The sequence below is a fragment of the Lagenorhynchus albirostris genome, chromosome 3, assembly GCF_949774975.1.
Source record: "Lagenorhynchus albirostris chromosome 3, mLagAlb1.1, whole genome shotgun sequence".
Lineage (NCBI taxonomy): Eukaryota > Metazoa > Chordata > Mammalia > Artiodactyla > Delphinidae > Lagenorhynchus > Lagenorhynchus albirostris.
Window position 1 is genome coordinate 153256170 of NC_083097.1, and position 19240 is coordinate 153275409.

The following is a 19240-nucleotide window of genomic DNA, read 5'->3' on the forward strand; positions in this document are numbered from 1 at the left end:
CCACTGACAACATGCCCAGACTCAGAGGATTCACCAAGCTTGGCCAAAGCCTCCTGTGGCAACCCCAACACTCTTGACAGGATGATGGTGATCACTGGCCCTGGTTCTGGCTGGTGGCTATAAGGAAAGTTCCCTAACTCAAATAAAAAAGAAAGCCTCTCAAGAAGATAGCTTTTTCCTGCCCTCTTCCCTTCTACCTTGGCTATTCTTGTGTGAAGACATGTGCTTGGAGCTGCAGCAGCCATCTTGTGACCATGAGGAAAGACCAAGAGAATGGCAGCACTGTGTCTGTGTCGAGGCATCAGGAGGACCTAGATCCGTGCGCGGCGCTGCTTCAGCCAGCCTGAGCCCCAGAGTCAGCTCCCCTTGCTTGCCCAGCACCCCAAGGCCACTCCCAGGGCTCACGATACACCAGAAATACATCTACACGTGAAACAACTCCTACAGAACACCTACTGAACGCTGGCAGAAGACCTCAGACCTCCCAAAAGGCAAGAAACTCCTCACGTACCTGGGTAGGGCAAAAGAAAAAAGAATAAACAGAGACAAAAGAATAGGGATGGGACCTGCACAAGCGGGAGGGAGCTGTGAAGGAGGAAAAGTTTCCACACACTAGGAAGCCCCTTCGCGGGCGGAGACTGCGGGTGGCGGAGGGGGAAAGCTTCGGAGCCGCGGAGGAGGGCACAGCAACACGGATGCGGAGAGCAAAGCGGAGAGATTCCCGCACAGAGGATCGGTGCCGACCGGCACTCACCAGCCCGAGAGGCTTGTCTGCTCACCCGCCGGGGCGGGCGGGGCTGGGAGCTGAGGCTCTGGCTTCGGTCGGAGCGCAGGGAGAGGACTGGGGTTGGAGGCGTGAACACAGCCTACAGGGGGTTAGTGCACCACGGGAAAAGTCTGGACCTGCCGAAGAGGCAAGAGACTTTTTCTTCCCTCTTTGTTTCCTGGTGCGTGAGGAGAGGGGATTAAGAGCGCTGCTTAAAAGAGCTCCAGAGACGGGCCCGAGCCGCGGCTAAAAGCGCGGACCCCAGAGACGGGCATGAGACGCTAAGACTGCTGCTGCCACCACCAAGAAGCCCGTGTGCGAGCACAGGTCACTATCCACACCTCCCTTCCGGGGAGCCTGTGCAGCCCGCCACTGCCAGGGTCCCGGGATCCAGGGACAACTTCCCCGGGAGAACGCACGGCGCGCCTCAGGCTGGTGCAACGTCCCGGCGGCCTCTGCTGCAACAAGCTCGCCCCGCATCCGCACCCCTCCCTCCCCCCGCCCTGAGTGAGCCAGAGCCCCCGAAGCAGCTGCTGCTTTAACCCCGTCCTGTCTGAGCGAAGAACAGAAGCCCTCCTGCGACCTACACGCAGAGGCGGGGCCAAATCCAAAGCTGAGCCCCTGGGAGCTGTGAGAAAAAAGAAGAGAAAGGGAAATCTCTCCCAGCAGCCTCAAAAGCAGCGGATTAAAGCTCCACAATCAACTTGATGTACTCTGCATCTGTGGAATACATAAATAGCCAACGAATCATCCCAAATTGAGGAGGTGGCCTTTGAGAGCAAAATTTATTATTTTTTCCCCTTTTCCTCTTTTTGTGAGTGTGTATGTGTATGCTTCTATGCGAGATTTTGTCTGTATACATTTGCTTTCACCATTTGTACTAGGGTTCTATCCATCCGTTTTTTGTGTGTGTGTGTTTTTTTTACTTAAAAATTTTTTTTTCTTAATAATTATTTTTTTATTTTAGTAACTTTATTTTATCTTATTTTGTTTTATTTTCTTTCTTTCTTTCTTTCTCTCCCTTTTATTCTGAGCCGTGTGGATGAAAGGCTCTTGGTGCTGCAGCCAGCAGTCAGTGCTGTGCCTCTGAGGTGGGAGAGCCAACTTCAGGACACTGGTCCACAAGAGACCTCCCAGCTCTACATACTATCAAATGGAGAAAATCTCCCAGAGATCTCCATCTCAACACCAGCACCCAGATTCACTCAATGACCAGCAAGCTACAGTGCTGGACACTCTATGCCAAACAACTAGAAAGACAGGAACACAACCCACCCATTAGCAGAGAGGCTGCCTAAAATCATAATAGGTCCACAGACACCCCAAAACACACCACCAGACGTGGACCTGCCCACCAGAAAGACAAGATCCAGCCTCATCCACCAGAACACAGGCACTAGTCCCCTCCACCAGGAAGCCTACACAACCCACTGAACCAAATTTAGCCACTGGGGACAGACACCAAAAACAACGGGAACTACGAACCTGCAGCCTGCAAAAAGGAGACCCCAAACACAGTAAGATAAGCAAAATGAGAAGACAGAAAAACAAACAGCAGATGAAGGAGCAAGATAAAAAACCACCAGACCTATCAAATGAAGAGGAAATAGGCAGTCTACCTGAAAAAGAATTCAGAATAATCATAGTAAAGATGATCCAAAATCTTGGAAATAGAATAGACAAAATGCAAGAAACATTTAACAAGGACCTAGAAGAACTAAAGATGAAACAAGCAACGATGAACACAATAAATGAAATGAAAAATACTCTAGATGGGATCAATAGCAGAATAACTGAGGCAGAAGAACGGATAAGTGACCTGGGGGATAAAATAGTGGAAATAACTACTGCAGGGCAGAATAAAGAAAAAAGAATGAAAAGAACTGAGGACAGTCTCAGAGACCTCTGGGACAACATTAAACGCACCAACATTCGAATTATAGGGGTTCCAGAAAAAGAAGAGAAAAAGAAAGGGACTGAGAAAATATTTGAAGAGATTATAGTTGAAAACTTCCCTAATATGGGAAAGGAAATACTTAATCAAGTCCAGGAAGCACAGAGAGTCCCATACAGGATAAATCCAAGGAGAAACATGCCAAGACACATATTAATCAAACTGTCAAAAATTAAATACAAAGAAAGCATATTAAAAGCAGCAAGGGAAAAACAACAAATAACACACAAGGGAATCCCCATAAGGTTAACAGCTGATCTTTCAGCAGAAACTCTGCAAGCCAGAAGGGACTGGCAGGACATATTTAAAGTGATGAAGGAGAAAAACCTACAACCAAGATTACTCTACCCAGCAAGGATCTCATTCAGATTTGATAGAGAAATTAAAACCTTTACAGACAAGCAAAAGCTGAGAGAGTTCAGCACCACCAAACCACCTTTACAACAAATGCTAAAGGATCTTCTCTAGGCAAGAAACACAAGAGAAGAAAAAGACCTATAATAACAAACCCAAAACAATTAAGAAAATGGGAATAGGAACATACATATCGATAATTACCTTAAATGTAAATGGATTAAATGCTCCCACCAAAAGACACAGACTGGCTGAATGGATACAAAAACAAGACCCATATATATGCTGTCTACAAGAGACCCACTTCAGACTCAGAGACACATACAGACTCAAAGTGAGGGGATGGAAAAAGATATTCCATGCAAATGGAAACCAAAAGAAAGCTGCAGTAGCAATTCTCATATCAGACAAAATAGACTTTAAAATAATGACTATTCAAAGAGACAAAGAAGGACACTACATAATGATCAAGGGATCGATCCAAGAAGAAGATATAACAATTGTAAATATGCACCCAACATAGGAGCACCTCAATACATAAGGCAAATACTAACAGCCATAAAAGGGGAAATTGACAGTAACACATTCATAGTAGGGGACTTTAAGACCCCACTTTCACCAATGGACAGATCATCCAAAATGAAAATAAATAAGGAAACACAAGCTTTAAATGATACATTAAACAAGATGGACTTACTTGATATTTATAGGACATTCCATCCCAAAACAACAGAATACACATTTTTCTCAAGTGCTCATGGAACATTCTCCAGGATAGATCATATCTTGGGACACAAATCAAGCCTTGGTAAATTTAACAAAATTGAAATTGTATCAAGTATCTTTTCTGACCACAACGCTATGAGACTAGATATCAATTACAGGCAAAGATCTGTAAAAAATACAAACACATGAAGGCTAAACAATACACTACTTAATAACGAAGTGATCACTGAAGAAATCAAAGAGGAAATAAAAAAATACCTAGAAACAAATGACAATGGAGACACAACGACTCAAAACTTATGGGATGCAGCAAAAGCAGTTCTAAGAGGGAAGTTTATAGCAATACAATCCTACCTTAAGAAACAGGAAACATCTCGAATAAACAACCTAACCTTGCACCTAAAGCAATTAGAAAAAGAAGAACCAAAAAAACCCCAAAGTTAGCAGAAGGAAAGAAATCATAAAAATCAGATCAGAAATAAATGAAAAAGAAATGAAGGAAACGATAGCAAAGGTCAATAAAACTAAAAGGTGGTTCTTTGAGAAGATAAACAAAATTGATAAACCATTAGCCAGACTCATCAAGAAAAAAAGAGAGAAGACTCAAATCAATAGAATTAGAATGAAAAAGGAGAAGTAACAACTGACACTGCAGAAATACAAAAGATCATGAGAGAATACTACAAGCAACTCTATGCCAATAAAATGGACAAACTGGAAGAAATGGACAAATTCTTGGAAACGCACAACGTGCCAAGACTGAATCAGGAAGAAATAGAAAATATGAACAAACCAATCACAAGCAAGGAAATTGAAACTGTGATTAAAAATCTTCCAAACAAACAAAACCCCAGGACCAGATGGCTTCACAGGCGAATTCTATGAAACATTTAGAGAAGAGCTAACACCTATCCTTCTCAAACTCTTCCAAAATATAGCAGAGGGAGGAACACTCCCAAATTCATTCTACGAGGCCACCATGACCCTGATACCAAAACCAGACAAGGATGTCACAAAGAAAGAAAACTACAGGCCAATATCACTGATGAACATAGATGCAAAAATACTAGCAAACAGAATCCAACAGCACATTTAAAGGATCATACACCATGATCAAGTGGGGTTTATTCCAGGAATGCAAAGATTCTTCAATATATGCAAATCAGTGTGATAAACCATATTAACAAATTGAAGGAGAAAAACCATATGATCATCTCAATAGATGCAGAGAAAGCTTTTGACAAAATTCAACACCCATTTATGATAAAGACCCTGCAGAAAGTAGGCATAGAGGGAACTTTCCTCAACATAATAAAGGCCATATATGACAAGCCCACAGCCAACATCATCCTCAATGGTGAAAAACTGAAAGCATTTCCTCTAAGATCAGGAACAAGACAAGGTTGCCCACTCTCACCACTCTTATTCAACATAGTTTTGGAAGTTTTAGCCACAGCAATCAGAGAAGAAAAGGAAATAAAAGGAATCCAAATCGGAAAAGAAGAAGTAAAGCTGTCACTGCTTGCAGATGAAATGATACTATACAAAGAGAATGCTAAAGATGCTACCAGACAACTACTAGAGCTAATCAATGAATTTGGTAAAGTAGCAGGATACAAAATTAATGCACAGAAATCTCTGGCATTCCTATATACTAATGACGAAAAATATGAAAGTGAAATCAAGAAAACACTCCCATTTACCATTGCAACAAAAAGAATAAAACATCTAGGAATAAACCTACCTAAGGAGACAAAAGACCTGTAGGCAGAAAATTATAAGACACTGATGAAAGAAATCAAAGATGACACAAATAGATGGAGAGATATACCATGTTCTTGGATTGGAAGAATCAACATTGTGAAAATGACTCTACTACCCAAAGCAATCTACAGATTCAATGCAATCCCTATCAAACTACCACTGGCATTTTTCACAGAACTAGAACAAAAAATTTCACAATTTGTATGGAAACACAAAAGACCCCGAATAGCCAAAGCAATCTTGAGAACGAAAAACGCAGCTGGAGGAATCAGGCTCCCTGACTTCAGACTATACTACAAAGCTACAGTAATCAAGACAGTATGGTACTGGCACAAAAACAGAAAGATAGATCAATGGAACAGGATAGAAAGCCTAGAGATAAACCCACGCACATATGGTCACCTTATCTTTGATAAAGGAGGCAGGAATGTACAGTGGAGAAAGGACAGCCTCTTCAATAAGTGGTGCTGGGAAAACTGGACAGGTACATGTAAAAGTATGAAATTAGATCATTCCCTAACAGCATACACAAAAATAAGCTCAAAATGGATTAAAGACCTAAATGTAAGGCCAGAAACTATCAAACTCTTAGAGGAAAACATAGGCAGAACACTCTATGACATAAATCACAGCAAGATCCTCTTTGACCCACCTCCTAGAGAAATGGAAATAAAAACAAAAATAAACAAATGGGACCTAAAGAAACTTCAAAGCTTTTGCACAGCAAAGGAAACCATAAACAAGACCAAAAGACAACCCTCAGAATGGGAGAAAATATTTGCAAATGAAGCAACTGACAAAGGATTAATTTCCAAAATTTACAAGCAGCTCATGCAGCTCAATAACAAAAAAACAAACAACCCAATCCAAAAATGGGCAGAAAATCTAAATAGACATTTCTCCAAAGAAGATATACAGACTGCCAACAAACACATGAAAGAATGCTAACATCATTAATCATTAGAGAAATGCAAATCAAAACTACAATGAGATATTATCTCACACCAGTCAAAATGGCCATCATCAAAAAATCTAGAAACAATAAATGCTGGAGAGTATGTGGAGAAAAGGGAACACTCTTGCATTGCTGGTGGGAATGTGAATTGGTACAGCCACTATGGAGAACAGTATGGAGTTTCCTTAAAAAACTACAAATAGAACTACCATATGACCCAGCAATCCCACTACTGGGCATATACCCTGAGAAAACCATAATTCAAAAAGAGTCATGTACCAAAATGTTCATTGCAGCTCTGTTTACAATAGCCCGGAGATGGAAACAACCTAAGTGCCCATCATCGGATGAATGGATAAAGAAGATGTGGCACATATATACAATGGAATATTACTCAGCCATAAAAAGAAACAAAATTGAGCTATTTGTAATGAGGTGGACAGACCTAGAGTCTGTCATACAGAGCGAAATAAGTCAGAAAGAGAAAGACAAATACCGTATGCTAACAGATATATATGGCATTTAAGAAAAAAAAATATCATGAAGAACCTAGGGGTAAGACAGTAATAAAGACACAGACGTACTAGAGAATGGACTTGAGGATATGGGGAGGGGGAAGGGTGACCTGTGACAGGGCAAGAGAGAGGCATGGACATATATACACTACCAAACGTAAGGTAGATAGCTAGTGGGAAGCAGCCACATAGCACAGGGAGATCAGCTCGGTGCTTTGTGACCCTCTGGAGGGGTGGGATAGGGAGGGTGGGAGGGAGGGAGACGCAAGAGGGAAGAGATATGGGAACATATGTATATGTATAACTGATTCACTTTGTTATAAAGCAGAAACTAACACACCATTGTAAAGCAATTATACCCCAATAAAGATGTTCAAAAATAAAATAAAATAAAACAAATGTCATGATGCTCTCAAACAAAGGCATAACTTGATATATGAGAAATAAAATGCACAATCCAAGGACAAAAAAAAAAACAAAAGACGCAGACCTACTAGAGAATGGACTTGAGGATATGGGGAGGGGGAAGGGTAAGCTGTGACAAAGTGAGAGAGAGGCATGGACATATATACATTACCAAATGTAAAATAGCTAGCTAGTGGGAAGCAGCCGCATGGCACAGGGAGATCAGCTCGGTGCTTTGTGACCACCTGGATGGGTGGGATAGGGAGGGTGGGAGGAAGGGAGACGCAAGAGGGAGGAGATGGGAACATATGTATATGTATAACTGATTCACTTTGTTATAAAGCAGAAACTAACACACCATTGTAAAGCAATTATACTCCAATAAAGATGTAAAAAAAAAAAAGAAAGTAAATGTAAAGTTGTGAGAGAAAATAAAAATAAAGTGACAGGGAAAACAAAACAAAAAAAAAGAGAATGGCAGAGAATGACCTGGCACCCAGTCATGGCCAAGTCATTGAACTAACCCAGGACCTGCAGGCTGACTTCCAGGATTCTCAGGTTATGCAAGATAATTCAATGACTGTACTGTTTAAGGAATCACACTTGGGGATTTTGGTACTCACCATCAAAAGACTTACTGACCAAAACTTTCCTCTACATTATCTTATTTGCTCATCAGTACACAGGTAGTTGTGACCATCGTATTAGGGAAGAGGAAGTTGGAGCTCAGGAAGTTGAAGAGGTTAGATGCCAGGACTAGTAAATAGTGGGACTGAAACCCCATTTATCATCTACCCCTCTCTGCCTGCTGGTCTAAATTCATTCAGCTTTCAGATCCCCGAACTTCAGGAGCACTGCTGCAAATCTTCAAAGCTAATGTGTAAAAGTCCAATTCAACAATTCCAAAATATATCTGTGAAAGGAATGCCCCAACAGTCGGCTCATTCTAAACATGCTGCTATTATTATAAAGCTCTCCTAAACTTCTGAAAAAAAACAAGGAAAAAAAAAAGAGTGGAGAAATAAAGTGAGCATGCCAGGAAGTAACTGTAAACTTTTTTGGTTTGGGAGCCAGGAAATGTCAAGGAAACAAATGTAGCTATGATTTATACTCCATCTCCAGTTGTGCTATGGGACTCAAAAATTGCCATTTTTATTAAAGCATACACCTTAGAGCAGTCCTGATAAGTGACAAGCTGACACAGAGGCCAAAAAAAGCTACATTTGATTCCTGATTTGGGTTTTATGGTAACTTAGTCAATATATATAGTTGATGGTAGGGAAGGAAAGGGCTTGAATTTTACCCTGAGTCTCTGGGCTTTTCTTGTTTTCAAACTGATTGGTCTGGAGAATGGAAGACCAACAGCCAACAATAAATCCATCGTAAGCTGAAAATAGTTTCCTCTGAATACAACTAAATATTTCTTTAATCCTTGCATTAAAGTTTTTACTGTGGTATAGCAGCTATTTTATTTACTCTAAAATTAAGCTTTTGTAGTACTGTAACTATAGGTATAACTAATGGGGGGGTTGATTACCGAGGCAAGCTCTTTAAAGCACTTTAAAAGCATAATATCATATGCTTGTTTTGCATTTATATTTTTGGGTCATACTGAAGATACTATTGTTAATGACTCTTGCTCAAAAATCTTGCTTTTATTTTCTGAAAACCATTTCTTTATTCTGTACCATGGGAAGGGTCTTTAATAATCATGAGTTATCATGAATATTCCTTTTTTGTAGCTTCTATATCTACATTATCAGGCACATCAGCCAGTCCCAAAGAAGTTATTTCACAGTTCTGTTCCCAAGGGAACAAAGACAGTGGGTCCAATATTAACAGTGGCTTCTGTTGGCTTATTTTTTATTTTTTTCTGACATTAAAGTTGTGTATGGTTGGCAAGGATTTCTATTCTCTGAAAACAAGCTTGTTGGTAAAAGGACAAGCTGCAGGCATCCTCACATACACAGCTACTTCAGCACAGGCTGAAAGGATGCTTCACTGCGAACAAATTAGAACTGAAAAACATGTTCAAGTACAAAGGTTCTTTCTTTAAGAGATTTTCAGTTCATTATTTATTTGTCCTTCATATCAAATAGTTTTTCTAAATTATCTTCACATCTATTTAAACCCAATTACCAACTCCCACTATGCACCTCCCATGAGTCCCCTCATCTCAGCCAGGGACTCTCAGGGTCACTGGCCAGGCCATGTACATTTCCCATCCAGTGACATTTGTGAGAAGAATGGCTAGGAGCAGGAACAGACTGGTGCCCTGGGAAAGAGATGCCTTTTCACAGGGACACTGAAACAGTCAGAAGCTGAACCCCAACTGCATTCATAGTGTGGCATCTCAGATGCTCCAAGTAGAGACTCCTCAACACCAAACTTGGTTAGCTAGTAGCACAAGCATTAGGATGTGTCCTATGCTAATGATGTAGCCTGCAGAATGGTATAGCAAATTTCAAGTGGCAATCCCAGGATTTGAAATTTTCCCTTCCCCTTACTAATGAAGAGGAAAGAAGTGGGGGGGGGGTGGTATGGAGAGAGAGAGAGAGAGAAACAGAGAGGGAGAGAGAGGGGGAATACTCTGCCCAATAACTCCTTGGAAGCAGGATGAAGCCTCCTATGATCTGCATAGTTCAGGACTCGAATCTCAGCAGTGGCTGCTTTCCCAGCACTCTCCTCCCTATTAGAATGGACACAATTTGCAAGTTTCTTCTAAAAGGTTTTACTGGGATTTCTGATTTACTCAATCAAAGCTTGCAGTTTATTTTTTATTAAGTAAAAGGGGCCCCCCATTCGAAAGAACAGCCACAGTTATAGGACTAACAGGTAGAAATTTTACTGGCCCTCCATAAATCAATTCAATACCCTTGTCTCTAAGGATTTGCCAAAAGGCAATGGGCTGCAATTATGAAACCATCACCAGGAGTTGCCAGCAGAGATTTCTAAAGTCTGCAGGCACTTTCAAGAGGAACATAGGAAATCATTTCATGAAGCAGCAATTTTGCCCAAAACCAAGTTAGAAGAGATGTAACACTGGCTTAAATTAAAGTGACTAAGAAATAGGTATGGTGAACACAAAGGCATGGTACAGTTTTCTCCCATTCACCTTAAAGAATCCAAATTAACTAAAAAATGGATACACAGCTACATTAATAAAGATCACAGCTGGGCACAGTTCAGGGGAAATGGTAGTAACAGCCCTGCCCATCTTCTCCTCTACCTTGAAACACTGTGGTGCTATTCATACTACAGTTGAGGATGCCCTTTTGGGGAATATGCTTGTGATCTTGGGGTAGCTGCCTTTCCTAGGAAGAAGAGGATGGCTCAGGCAAGGGAGGCCAGCACAAGCAGGGGCGCTCTGGCCAGTCTACCACCACTGTTCTATGGGGAGGTGCCCTGCTGGAGGTTTTGATCAGCATGATGGGTGAGAGATTTGAAGTCTCACATGTGGCTCCTGCTTTGAAGACACATAGCAGCAACCTTAACAGAAGTGTCAGAGAGTCTCATATGATGCTTCCAGCAAGGAAACTCAGCATCTGCTGTGTCCACAATGCCCAGGTGGCATCGCCTAGGTGGCGTCGACCGAATCCAGAATCTGTACTTTTTGGCCCGGACTGTTTTTTATTCCCCTCACCCTGCCGAGCTGATGTTGGCACCCCCTCAGGTCTGGGTTGCCCTGGGTGAGCGCTGAGCCCAAGCAGCCCCAGGCACAGCACAGCATCTCCAAGATGGAGCTGTTCTGAAACACTTTCCTGAGGGGCCGGAGGGTGGACAGCGCAGGCTGGATTAACCATGCCCCTCCAAGGGCCCCGGCCAGGGTCTGACTGAGGTTTCCTGCCACCAGGAAACCTCCGGTCTGCTGGGAGCCCCACACCTCTGCAGGTATATCAGCGTTGGGAACAGTAGCTGCTACCAGTGACAGAAGTCACCACATACTTCCCGCAAAAGCTTCTTCATTATCCTGGCACAGGTAGGAAGGCAGGCGCTTAACGCAGGCGGGAAGCCACCGGTCCGAGCGCACACACCCGTGGAGACCCGCCCCCAGATCTGTTATTTCAAAGTTCTCAGTCTTTCCTCTTCCTCCCCCTGCTCGTCCCCGAAACAGCACTTCTAGGTTGTTTTTCACGCAGGCCGACCCTGAGGCTGGAGCGGGAACAGCAGGACCCCTCGGCCGCCAGCACCCCAGCCTCCCTCAGCACCCCACCCCACCCCCGGCCCCGCGCAGGCTGCTCGGACGGACTCGGGCGCTCACGGCTGGCGAGCGACCTTTCCTCACCGCAACGGCTCCCGGCGCACGGACACTCCCAGCCCTGCGCTCGGCGACTTACCTCGCGCAGCAGGCGCTCCAGTTGCGGCTCGGCCCAGGCGACCAGGGTGTCCGGCGACCCCGCGCGCCACAGCAGCTCCCGCTCTTCCTCGAGCGCCGCCACCCGGCCCTGCAGCGCGGCCGCCTGGACGCCCAGCAGCAGGCAGGCGGCCGCCGAGCCGGCGGAAAGCAGCAGGCACAGCGCGCTCACCGCCCAGGCCCCGGCTGCCGTCGCGGGACGCCCCGCGCCGCCGCCGCCGCCGCCGCCCGTCCGGCAGCCCTTACGTGCGTCGCCGCCGGCGCCCTGGCCTGGACTCATGGTGTGCTCGTCGCGGGTGGACTCTCAGAGGGGACGGTGCATAGAGCCGGGGTCGCTGGCTGAGCGTGCTGGAGCGTGCTGGAGAGCCCGAGGCACGAGGTCGGCCCGGCGCGGGGCTTGGCCTCCAGGCAGCAGCGGACCGCGGCGCACGCCCCCTTCCCTGCAGCCAGCTCCTCCACAGCGGCCACTTTGGGCAGTTTCCTCTATGCAAATAGACCCTGCCAGAAAAGGAGCCGGGACCCACCCAGGGGAGGAGCGGCCAGGCCTGCCCCGCGCGGCGAGGGGGCGGGGGCGGGGGCGGAAACGGAGCTGGCTAGCCCCACAGCGCGTACCTGGCTGACCCCGCGCGCAGCACGCACCTCCGCCCTCACCTGGACGCCAGGCTGCACCCTGGACGCCGGGCTGCACCCACTCCCGCGCATGCACCTCTGCGACTCCTCAGCCCGAGTTCCAGCTGCGATCCCAAGAGGTCTGTGGTGCACCCAGAGACTCAGAGCGCCTTCTGCAGCCTACCCCTGGCTGCGGCATCATTCATTTGTTGGGAAAATTCCCCTCGACTTGTAAATTAACCTGACACTTTGAAGTGTCAGAAGTTTTGAAGTACGAAACTTCAAACCCTGTGGAAAACTTAGTGAATCCTTTCTAGATGGTGCCCTAGCGCCGCTTGGTGGTGGAAAGCGACCTCTTGTGCATTCATACGCAGTCAGGGTCGGGATTGAGCCTAGTAGAAGGATGCCTCTTAGAATATTTAATACTCTCACCATTTATTATGTGCCAGACAGGCGGTGCTGGAAACAAATTGTAAGACCTTGTTCCTGACCTAGAGAATTCTTTCATTTGAGAAAATTTAGGCTTTAACAAATGCAAAAGATAGGGAAAAAGAACTCCAACTTTTGATGAGCTGATGGCTTAATTCTGTACTGGAAACACAACTTGGCCAAAAATAATCATCTAGTATGCACCACATTTAACCTATACTGCGATTCTGATGCAAATGTACACCACAGGGTTAAAGTAGGAAAGCCTGAATGAGAATCAAATGGCCGGAACAGTCTTTTTCAAGAAAGGGGGGCAAGGCTGGAAGTCAAGCACATTCTCTGCTGGCTCAGATTCCTACCAGGCATATTGTATCCTAAAATGGGTCCCACATAACTCTCCCACTAACTCCAGTAATAATCAAATAAAAACAACAGACTTGCTTGGACCTTTGTAATTTGGGCAAATCCACAGCCGGTTTTGAAAAAAAGACCTGTTATATCTTCCCACCCTCTGGGTATCTTTGGATTTATTAGCGTCTTTGGACACTGTTGAGGACTTTCAGCTGACATATTCCTCCTTAATCCCTTAATTTGGAGGGGAAAATTACCTCCAAGATTGGAATAAAACAAGTGGTTGGCATCTCACCTCTGCAACTTTGTAGCTGTGACCTTAGGTAACTTGGGGTCACAGTTAAGTGGTTATACAGAGATAGGTCTTGCTAAGATCTAGCATATGCCCAATAAGTAGTTTGAAAAGTACTTGCTCAGCAAACTGGATTGTCTTCTTTGAAAAGAGGCCAACACCATATTACAAGTTGGCACATCATTCTTGCTACAAACACATAGGCAAATTGCCCATCACCTGCATGTATTGTTCACCATATTCCAGAAGCTTCTGTGTATTAAACAAGCCAAGCTCATTGGTCTCTTTGGCCTTTGCCCTTGCCTACAGCCTCACTATCTGGAATATCCTGCTCTCAGATCTTTGAGCAAGCTCCTCCTTCAGGTCAAGGTCCCAGGTCCTCAAACCTCACTATCTCCAAAAGACCTGTCCAATCTAAGGAGGCTTCACTCGCAGTCCTCAGAAGGATTACTCAGGAAGATAATTTATCACTGTTTGAAGTTACCTTTTTATTAACAAGACAAAGTTACCCATTTGTCTTGTTCGCCCCTGTTTTCTCAAAGAGCGGTACAGGATCTGGCAAATATTTGTCAAGTGAATTAAGGAAAGGCGAAAATATGTTTACTGCCTACAGCTTAATTTAAAAGACAAGGCAGAAAATACTCTATTTTGTAAGCTGAGGTCCTGGAAGGAACAGATGGCATCCTCAGACTGAAGACAGTCTGACTGTAGAGACTGTCTACATGGTGGGGCAGATTAAGGGAAGCCAACAGGGGATGTTGAAGAAGCACTCTGGAGTATAAACAGTGGGAGGCCATTACCATCTCTAGCTACAGGGGGGAGAAGGAGGAACTGTGTGAGAACCCTGTGAATGCTCGGAGCTAGACAAAGGTCAGCTCAACAGGAGCTGTGGCCTTTGGTCAAGGGATACCACTTCTGCAAAACCATGGCTTGGAAGGTAAGGAGCTGGGGGATAATCTCTCTCTCCTCTTAACTCTCTGATCTGCTGGTCCTCCCACTGACCAAACCTACAGGGCAAGGGAGCCCAGATGATGCAATGCAAAGAGGTCAGCCTCCTAAGGGCAGAGGGCTGAGTCAGAGTGGTGGAGAGCAGATCTGGGGGGTGGGCAGGAATCCACTGCATTCCCTAACATGCATATAGATTACCAAGGTCAATCTAGCTACTGCTGCCTCTGAAATGGCTAACCTGTCAGCGATAGGCACTAGTCCTCAGGCTACTTGGTGGCAAATCAACTACTTTGAACTCTCTTCATCCCAGAAGGGCCAGCAATTTGTCCCTCACAGGGGTGGATAGCTATACTAGGTATGGGCTTGTCTTCCCTGTTTGCAGAGCCTCAGCCAGCACCACTATCCATACAGATTCCCCATTCCACAGGTATGGAGTCCTATATAACAGAGCATCTGACCAGGGAACCCACTTTACAGCAGAGTCAGAGGGGGAGTGAGCCCATGACCATGGAATCCACTGGTTGTATTACATCCTGCACCAGCCAGAAGCAGCCAGCCTCACAGAACACTGGAACTGCCTTTTGAAGGCACAGGTGAAGCACCAACTCAGAGTATTCAGAAACAATATGCTAAAAGACTGCAGTGCCATCTTTCAGGATGTGGAATACACATTAAGAGGGACCTCGGGCTTCCCTGGTGGTGCAGTGGTTGAGAGTCCGCCTGCCGATGCAGGAGACACGGGTTCGTGCCCCGTTCCGGGAAGATCCCACATGCTGCGGAGCAGCTGGGCCTGTGAGCCTTGGCCGCTGAGCCTGCGCGTCCGGAGCCTGTGCTCCACAACGGAAGAAGCCGCGACGGCGAGAGGCCCGCGTACTGCAAAAAAATAAAAAATAATAAAATTCAAAGCTCATGATAAAAAAAAGCAGCACTGTTTTTTTTTAAGTTAAAAAAAACCTTTTCATTTATATTTGTAATGGGAAACATTTTAAGTCACTGGGAGGAGGGGGTGCATGGGAACTCCTCCAAATCTACAATTAATCTTTAATCTCATTACATGTAACTGCTGTTGATAGTATCTAAAGATCTAGACCTATGAGGTGTCTGCTCCTTTGGGATATTTAGGATGGTTTCAAGTCTTTACAATTAAATCTATGCTAAAGTCTTTTAATTATATATAACTTCTCCCCAGAATTGCAACATTTAAAAACAAACTAAAACCAGGAAAGGAGTAAATGTAAGAAAATACATCTGAATAGTTGACCATTCTTGATTGGTTAAAAAAAGAAAAATTCTTTGAAAATTCTATTCCCCCTTCCAGTTTCAGTGAAATGTAGCAATAAAAACTGCTATGATAGGGAATCAAAAGTAGAATTCTTGGGCTTCCCTGGTGGCGCAGTGGTTGAGAGTCCGCCTGCCGATGCAGGGGACACGGGTTCGTGCCCCGGTCCGGGAAGATCCCACATGCCGCGAAGCGGCTAGGCCCATGAGCCATAGCTGCTGAGCCTGCGCGTCCGGAGCCTGTAAAAAAGTAGAATTCTTGATAGTTTTGTAATTCCTGGTGCCCTAAAGAGGAACAACCAACATTACTGGGAAAATTTTAAAAAAATATGAAGTCACCTGGGTTAAAGCATTTATAGAAAGTAAAGTAACTGCTATTTACTAGGGGTTAACGCATTTATAGAAAACAAAGTACATAACTGCTATTGACTAGTGGGACTACTAAAAGCCAGGTAATCTGCTAGATTAAAAAATTAAAAAAAAATTTTTGGCTGTGTTGGGTCTTTGTTGCTGCCAGCGGGCTTTCTCTAGTTGTGGTGCGCAGGCTTCTCACTGTTGTGGCTTCTCTTGTTGCAGAGCACGGGCTCTAGGTGCATGGACTTCAGTAGTTGCAGTGCGTGGGCTCAGTAGTTGTGGCGCACGGGCTTAGTTGCTCCGCGGCATGTGGGATTTTCCCAGACCAGGGATTGAACCTGTGTCCCCTGCATTGGCTATTGGATAACAGATATTATCCCTAAGTAATTCCAAGTAAGGAAGTGTAGTTACTTTAAAGTAACTTACTCCTCCAAACACAAAGACCTGGGACTAAAGTTGAAACCATGCTGGTAAGAAGTCTGAGCTCTTTTAATTCATTGAACTGCTATCCCAAAGAACTAACAGACAGGTAAGAAATGAACAAAAAGGGTCGGGATGCTTCTTTATATTTCAATTTCAATCTACAGGCTTGACTAGATCCAAATTCAATTTTTTTGTTTTAAAGGCAGTGATACCCCACAGGTGCTGTGTATTTCCTACTGCATCACCTCAGACGCATATCAACACATCCATCTGGTTGCCAACCTGAGATTCAGCCTGATCCCTTCATTATAAAGTTCTCCATCAGTTTTCCCCTCATGGTTTTAGCATCCACTGATGATTGGTGCCCAAATATATTATTTCATAAAGAGTAGCAACATAGTGTATTTCTAACATCCCTTCTGTATTTATCAGAAGGAATACTATTAAAAAACTTCATTAACTATCAGTTTACAGGATAAGTGGGGACTAGAGGAAAGGACACCACTCCAATGAAATATTGAGTATGGGAAATTCTCTCAAGACAAATGACCAAGTTTCAATTAGCAAAGAAATAAAAAGGGGAGAAAAAAAGGCACATAGTGGTTAAGAGATCTGAGACAAATTAGCTATGTGTGGACCCTGACTCGGTACTGATTCAAACTAACTTAAAATAACTCTTTAGACAATCATGAAACTTTATAGACTCTACCAGATAAGGAATTATTTTGTTAGGTGTGATACTGGCACTAAAAACTCACGTTAAAAGATATACAGTACAGAAATATGGATGAAATGGTATCTGACATTTGTACTTAAATGCAACAGGAAAATAAGTTGGGGAACTGATGAAACAAAATTTGCAAAATGTTTTTAATTTTTTAAGCTGGGCTATATATAGAGGTTCATTATTCAACTTTTGCATTTTATTTTTAATAATCACTAACATAAAACTGGCCGCAAAGGCTGGACTGGCCAAGGAGTTATAAAGCCAACCTGACTTAAAACTTTACCTTCCCTCTATAAAAATATGGAAAAAATAAAACCAATTAACCAACTAAACTTTAGATTAAGGATTTAGCTGGATATAGCAACTTCTCAAAAATCGTGATCAAATGATCAACTTTTAAGAATTAAAATTATTTCTACCTATTTATTTGCAAACGTGCAACCTACTAAGCCAACAATTACTGATGTTATTAATACTGTTATTGACTCATGAATTCTTCTGTTCTATTTGAAAAGGTCGCCTTTTTTTGTTGTTGGCTGCTTGGCATGTGGGATCTTAGTTCCCTAACCAGGGATTGAACCAGTGCCCCCTGCAGTGGAAGCAGAGTCCTAACCACTGGACCACCAGGGAATTCCCTGAAAATGCAGTTTGTTAAACAAAGTACTAGATGTTCAAATTTACAAAATTTTTAAAACTTATTTATTTTTGGCTGTGTTGGGTCTTCATTGCTGCGTGCAGGCTTTCTCTAGTTGCGGTGAGTGGGGACTACTCTTCGTTGTGGTGTGCAGGCTTCTCATTGCGGTGGTTTCTCTTATGGAGCATGGGCTCTAGGCACGCGGTCTTCAGTACTTGCAGCACAAGGGCATGCGGTCTTCAGTACTTGCAGCACATGGGCATGCCGTCTTCAGTACTTGCAGCACATGGGCTCAGTAGTTGTGGCTCTTGGGCTCTAGAGCTCAGGCTCAGCAGTTGTGGCACACCAACTTAGTTGCTTCACGCCATGTGGGATCTTCCTGGACCGGGGCTCGAACCCGCATCATCTGCATTAGCAGGTGGATTCTTAACCACTGCACCACCCTGGAAGTCCCTGGATGTTTAAATTTAAAATACCTTACTTGCACCAAATTTTGTGGGAATCAGAAATTTCAAACTGGAAATGAGTTAAAAAGCCAGGCCACGCTGACAAAGTGTTTCTTCATTCCAGGATGTCAAGATAAGTTTAAATACAGGTTATCTGCCTATCTACTTAAAACAGAGTATATTTTCAAATTATCATACCATTTTAACCATTTTGATGGTTGAAGCTATGTATCAACTACTAAAGAAAAACGTGAGAAAAACTGAATCCAAGTAATTAAACTATTAGCCATTACATTCATTTCATCCCATTTCACAGAACCATGAACAAGAATCAAACTTAAGTTTTTAACTCAGTAAGTTGTATTATCACAAGAATGCACAATGCTAGAATCTAGGATACCTGAGTTTAAGTCACAATTCAGCCACAATTATTAGGAGTCGTGGCTGAGTCACTTCTAATTTCTCTAGCATCTAGCCCTTCAAGATTATTCAGAGGAATAGTTTTCAGTTGTACGAACTACAAAACTTCACTGGGTATTTTTCTACTGTCAACTGGATAAGTCAATTTTATTCGTCTACTCCAAAAATTTTGATGAATGCATGGATGAGAACACCTGAGCTATAAGCAGTAGCAGAAAACACTGGAAATAACCTATTTAGCTGCACTTTTAAAACTAGGTTTGACGTCAGTGGAATTTCTAGAAATAGTAATCTATGAGACATCAAATCATGAGGGAAAATACGCAGTTACAAACGATCCATATTTATACACCGGCCATTCTAAACGTTTCCTGTTAGTGCTGAAGCTCCCAACACTGTCAAATAAAAACCTGGCACTTTCAGAAATTGAGTTCAGAAGTACAAGGAAAAAGGCAATTAAGAGTAGGAACCTGAGAGTTCACAGAAGATGGGAAGGAAGGTTAGCAGTAGACACTCATATGATACCAGAGATACCA

General features: G+C 43.7%; 1 protein-coding gene across 1 annotated transcript in view; it reads right to left on the minus strand.

Annotated features, from left to right (window-relative positions):
• Positions 1-12073, minus strand: part of COL23A1 (collagen type XXIII alpha 1 chain) — a 354126-nt gene extending 342053 nt beyond the window's left edge. The window contains exon 1 of the mRNA XM_060144375.1: positions 11777-12073. Coding sequence (XP_060000358.1) covers positions 11777-12073 — 297 coding nt within the window. The remainder of the gene's footprint in view (positions 1-11776) is intronic.
• Positions 12074-19240: the final 7167 nt, after the last annotated feature.